The 6,000-nt window shown below is 46.8% G+C and overlaps 1 protein-coding gene across 1 annotated transcript in view; it reads right to left on the minus strand.

Moving 5' to 3' along the window:
- The window catches only part of FCHO2 (FCH and mu domain containing endocytic adaptor 2), a 120,177-nt gene extending 116,553 nt beyond the window's left edge, over positions 1-3,624 (minus strand). The window contains exon 1 of the mRNA XM_079791560.1: positions 3,488-3,624. Coding sequence (XP_079647686.1) covers positions 3,488-3,520 — 33 coding nt within the window. The 5' untranslated portion in view covers positions 3,521-3,624. The remainder of the gene's footprint in view (positions 1-3,487) is intronic.
- Positions 3,625-6,000: the final 2,376 nt, after the last annotated feature.

Raw genomic sequence — 6,000 nt, forward strand, 5'->3', positions numbered from 1 at the left:
CACATTCATGCATCAAAAATGTGCAAAACATTTTAAGAATGTCAATTTAAATGATTACTAACTGCCATTGTAAAACCTAAATTCTAAAACTGATAGGCTAAATAAAAAATTCATATGGAAATGCAAGGGATCCAGAGTAGCCAAAATAATCCTGAACAAGAACAAAGTTGGAGGACTCATACTCCTGATTCCAAACTTACTACAGAGCTATAGTAATCAAAACAACGTGGTACTGCCCACCGGTTTGGCTCAGTGGATAGAGCGTCGGCCTGCGGACTCAAGGGTCCCAGGTTCGATTCCGGTTAGGGTCATGTACCTTGGTTGTGGGCACATCCCCAGTAGGGGGTGTGCAGGAGGCAGCTGACTGATGTTTCTCTCTCATCGATGTTTCTAACTCTCTATCCCTCTCCCTTCCTCTCTGTAAAAAATCAATAAAATATTTTTTAAAAAACAACAACAACGTGGTACTAACATAAGACAATGGAATACAACTAAAAATCTGGAGATAAACCCATACATGTATGCTCAACAATTTTCGACAAGGATGCCAACACTATTCAATGAAGAAAGAAGATGCTTTTCTTTCATTTTTTTAAAATATATTTGTATTGATTTCAGGGAGGGAGGGAGGAAGGGAAGGAGAGGGGGGGAGAGAGAGAGAGAGAGAGAGAGAGAGAGAGAGAGAGAGAGAGAGAGAGAGAGAGAAACATCAATGATGAAAGAGAATCATTGATCAGCTGCCTCCTGCACGCCCTACTGGGGATCGAGACGGGAAACCCTTCAGTCCTCAGGCCAACGTTCTATCCACTGAGCCAAACCAGCTAGGGCAAAAGAAGATGCTTTTCAACAAATGGTGCTAGGACAACTAGATATTCACATGCAAAGAATTAAATTGGACTTCTTCCTCCTACCACACACACACAAATTAACTTCAAATGGATCATAGACCTAAACATAAGAGCAAAAGCTATAAAAACCCACAGAAGAATAGAATTAAATCTTTGTGACCTTGGAGAGTATTTGAGATCTTGCTCCACAGCATATGTTGCCAGTTTGGCTGAAATAAACTCTTATTAAAAACCCCCTACCCCCAAATCTTTGTGACCTTGGTCTAGGAAAGACTTCTTAGATAAACAACAAAAGCATAACTGGCCCTGGCCGGTTTGGCTCAGGGAGTAGAGCATTGGCCTGGGGACTGAAGGGTCCCAGGTTCGATTCTGGTCAAGGGCACATGCCTGGGTTGCGGGCTTGATCCCCAATGAGGAGCGTGTGGGAGGCAGCAGATCAATGATTCTCTCTCATCATTGATGTTTCTATCTCTCTATCCCTCTCCCTTCCTCTGTGAAATCAATAAAAATACATTTTTTTAAAAAGCATAACTGATAACAGAAAATTAGGACTTCAAGACCATCAAAATTAAAAATGTCTGTGCTTCAAAGTACACCAATCAAGAAAATGAAAAAGAGGCAACCCATAGAATGGGAGAAACTATTTACAAAGCCATATATCTAATAGGAGACATGCACCCAGAATATAAAAAAAGACTCTTACAACTTAATAATAAAAAGACAAACCAATCTAAAAATGGGCAATGAATCTAACCATTTTGCCAAAGGAAATACATAAATGGGCAATAAGCACATGAAAAGATGTTCAACATCATTAGCCACCAGAGAAATGCAAATCAAAACCACAATGAGATACTACTTCACATCCATCCACTGTAATGAAAAGGACAGATAACAAGTATTGTCCAGCATGTGGAAAAATTGGAACCCTGACATTGATAGTGTAATTGTAAAATAGTGCTGCCACTCTGGAGAAGTTTGGTGGCTCCTTGAAATATTAAACAGAGAATTACCATGTGAACCAGCAATCCCATTTCCAAAAGAAATGAAGATGTATGTGCACACAAAAACTTGTACCGAAGTGTTTATATCAGCATTATTCATAATAGTCAAAAAGTAGAAACAACCAAATGTCCATCACTGGTAATGGATAAATAAAGTATTACATATAATATATATATATATATACGCAATGGAATACTTAGCCATATAATGGAATCAAGTACTGACACCTGCATGCTACATCATGGATGAATCTGGAAACAAGCTAAGTAAAAGAAGCCAGTCACAAAGGACCACATATATGACCCCATTTATTTAATATGTTCAGAATAGACAAATCTGCAGAGGCAAAAATATATAGATTAGTTGCTGAGGTATGAGGAAAATGAGTAGCGACTGCTAATGGATACAGGGATTCTTGCTGAGGTGATAAAATTGTTCTAAAATGGACTGTGGTGATGTCTGCACAACTCTATAAACATACAAAAAAATCCTTGAATTGTACAGTTGAATGGGTGTATTGTATGGTACGTTTTAGGGGGGAAAAAAAACACCTTATGTGTAGTATTTATGTTGCTGTGGAAAACAAGGTACATACAAAACAAATAACTACGAACTGACTTGATTACTAAGCAAGTTCACCCCTGAGACGCTTAGAAATACTAGTTAAGTATTTAAGGCACATTCCTTATTCGCTGAAAGATTACTCCTTTAAGTATTTCTAAATCTTAAAATGGAATTGCAAATACTTGCAACTGTCAAGACATACAGTGAGATGCACCCAAGATACCGGAGTAAACATGTTCCTTTCCTGTACAAGGCTGAATGTACTTCCCATGACAGCAAACAATAACCGCAGCAAACACCCTCCACAGGGAGGGGGAAGCCCTTCCCGAGTAAGAACCTAATGCTAACCCTGAGCTAAAAGAAGGGGTGTGCAAAGAATGAGGAAAGGGAAGGAGCGCGGGGCAAGGGGAAGTCTCGGTGCAGTTAAGCCCCAGGAATCCAGTAACATTAAATTCAACTTTTATACGCTTGGTGAACAGGCCCGGAGGCAAAGTCCTGGGCGCAGACCCACGAGCCAAACTGCGAAGCCTAGAGGAAGTGCTGCGCCGGCCCCGGCCCGCACGGGATTTCGTGTGGAAATGGTGGCGGGCAAAAGGGCTCCGGCGGGGGCCTGCAGTGCGGGAAGGAGGCGCGCTCCCTCCGCCCGGCTGGGGCCCGCGCTCGCCCTCCGCGCGCAGCTGGGAGCGGCCGCGCCGCGGGCCCGTCGTGCGCCTCCCAGCCGCGAGCACGCCCGGCGCCCGGAGCCTCCGGCGGGGCCGGCTCCCGTCTCCCGCCTCATCCGGCGCTTTGTCCCAGCGCGGGCGGCTCGTCGGCGTCCCCGCCCCAGGCTGAGGGGCCGCGCTGACAGCCCTCTGCCCCCGCTAGCGCTGCGAGCCTGCGAGTCGGGGCAGCCGCCGACTCGTCGCCCGCCGGGCTTCATCCAGGCGGGACCCAGCAGGCGGCGGTCCGAGGACTCGCCCTGCCCGCGGAGCCGCCGCCGCCGCCGCCGCCACGGCCCGAAGCGCGCCGAGGTCAGGCGCAGAAAGCCTTGGACGCAGAAACGCACACAATTTCCAGCATCCTTCTCTTACCCAAAAATTCTCGACGAAATGCGCCATGACCATCGTGCCGCAGCCGCCGCGCCGGGTTCTGCGTCCGCGCCCGCCCGCCGCTGTGTAAACACGGGCCCGGCCCCCACGGCGCCCCCGCCTTTCAGCGCCACCGCCTTCTTCCCAGAGCCCAGCCCGCACCCTCCAGGGCGCATGCGCCACCTAGCGGCAGCCGCCGACGCGGGGCCAACTCCGGGACGCAGCTGCCAGGGCGCGCATGCGCCCCGCGTCCCATTCCCGGGTTTTAGTCCCCTCGTCTAGCCCTGGCGCGGGCGGGGCTCGCCGGAGTATTCTCTTGGGAATGGAGAACTGGTCTGTGCGGAGTCACCGGGGAGGCTGCCCGCACCCTTTGCGGTGCGATGGGTACTGGCCCAGCGACTGAGCTGGGAGAGGGGCTGGCCGGCGGCAGTAGAGCCGGTAGCCTGGCTGCCCGCTCTCTTTCTCCCCCCAAGGCTCGCTTCCCCCGCCTTCGAGGACCGCGGAGGACCCCCCCGTGGATGCCAAGTCTGAGCAAGCCGGAATGGGGGAAACTTGGCCGTTAGCCACCTGGAGGGGCCTCTGAGAAACCTTTGGTCCACAGGGTGCCTTTCCTTGACCGGGAACTGAGAACCAAAACAAAACTTTCCGTGGCCGGAAAGGGAGGAAACGCCCAGCGTCGCCAAAGAGCCTTTGGAGCTGAGTGAGACCCAGGCACCAGGTCCGCGGCCTCTAGCCCGCCCGGAGCTGGCCAGCCAGGGCGGCCGGCAGCAGGAACAAACCCAGAGGCCACGCAGTGCCCTGACCCAGGCAGCTTCACCAAAAATCTCTTCCAGGACTTGTTCGTCTAAGTCCCTGGCTCTCTTAGCAACTTGTACATTTTGGAAAAAGAAACAAGTTTGAACATGCCTCGGCATAACAGGAAAACTAAATCCCCTTCCCACGCCTTGCTTCCAAAGGTTAAGGGCGGGCGGGGGGGGGGGGGGGGGGGCGTGAATTAAGCCTTTGTAGAAAGGTCTCTAATTCACTACCACCAGGCCAGCAGCTCTTAAAGCCAAGCCCCACAAACAGATTTAGTGTAGCTTCAATCATAAAAACACGTCACACCTCCTCAGATCTTGTGACTTCAAACAGAATGAACACAACGCTGTTTCTTCTTTGGAAATTATTTTCACCCGTAAAAGTAAAAACCACATGGTGCCTGTAACATGGATGAAACTATAAAGTGTTTGTTGAATTGGGAATAATTGGAAAATGATACTGTATCTTTTATATATATAATTTTCCTATTAATTTGAGAGAGAAACATCAATTTGTTGTTCCACTTATTTATGCATTCATTGGTGGATTCTTGGTGTGCCCTGACCAGGGATGGAATGGGCAAACTTGGCATAACCAGACGATGTTCTAACCAGCCGAGCTACCCGGCCAGGGCCTATTTGTTTTTAAGAATATCTTTTAGCCCTGGCCAGGTAGTTCCGTTGCTTAGAAGGCCATCCAGATACACCAACGTTGCGGGTCCCATCTCCAGTCAGGGCACATACAAGAATCAACCTATGAACGCACCACTAAGTGGAACAACAAATCCACATTTTTCTTCCTCTCTCTCTAAAACCAATAATTTTTTAAAAGAATATCTTTTAGAAACATATAGGATATAATGATATAAGACATCTAGAATTTGCTTAAAAACTCATTGAGGGAGGGAGGGATGACTAGGAGTATAGATGAAATATGACTGACCATGAGTTATCCATTGTTGGAGCTAGGTAAAGGAAACATGGTGGTTTACTATACTGTTCTCTTTTTTTAATATATTTGCTATTTCCTTCCTTTAGAAAGACTTCATAATATTGTCATTAACACCTAGTTTTTGGGAAAGTCAAACTTAGAAATATGCTATAATTCTCTAAGCCATTAGTCTAGCCCTATCCTTCATGATGCTGAAGAAATTCTAGAAAAAATACAGCCATCTAGATCTCCACGCAAATGAGGTTGGCATTAAATTCCCTGTATCACTAAGCACTTAATTCTGAACCCATGCTTTCAAGAACCTTACATATCACAAATGCGCATATTTATTTAAAAAACACTTGGGTGCCTCTGCCACTCCCGGTCTAATGTTGAACACTGGCCTACAACCATAAATACCCTCTCCCCTAACCAAAGCTATTTGGCCCCAGGGAAAAACTTTGTATCTCTTGCCTTGTGTCTTCAAATCAAAAAGGGGACTCCAACTGCACTGAAAATTAGTAGGTGGTAGAGCTGCCCATTTCAGAGATAAACTGCTGTGGAGTTCAGGCAGAATTTGCTTAGGTAAAAAAAAAAAAAAAAAAAGACAAATATTTAACTTGTGAAATTCTTCCTCTCAGCTTGAATGCCATAGATTCTCCCATAGCAAAAGATTGTTTTGCAAAGCAAAGTTGTGTCAAGCACAAATTTTCCTTCTCTTAGTGTTCCAAATTGTGCTCCCAACAATTTACCGTAGTACATATTCAAATAGTTGCATGTGGTACACT

This window comes from Cnephaeus nilssonii (assembly GCF_951640355.1).
Source record: "Cnephaeus nilssonii genome assembly, chromosome: 2".
In the NCBI taxonomy this organism is placed as follows: Eukaryota; Metazoa; Chordata; class Mammalia; order Chiroptera; family Vespertilionidae; genus Cnephaeus; species Cnephaeus nilssonii.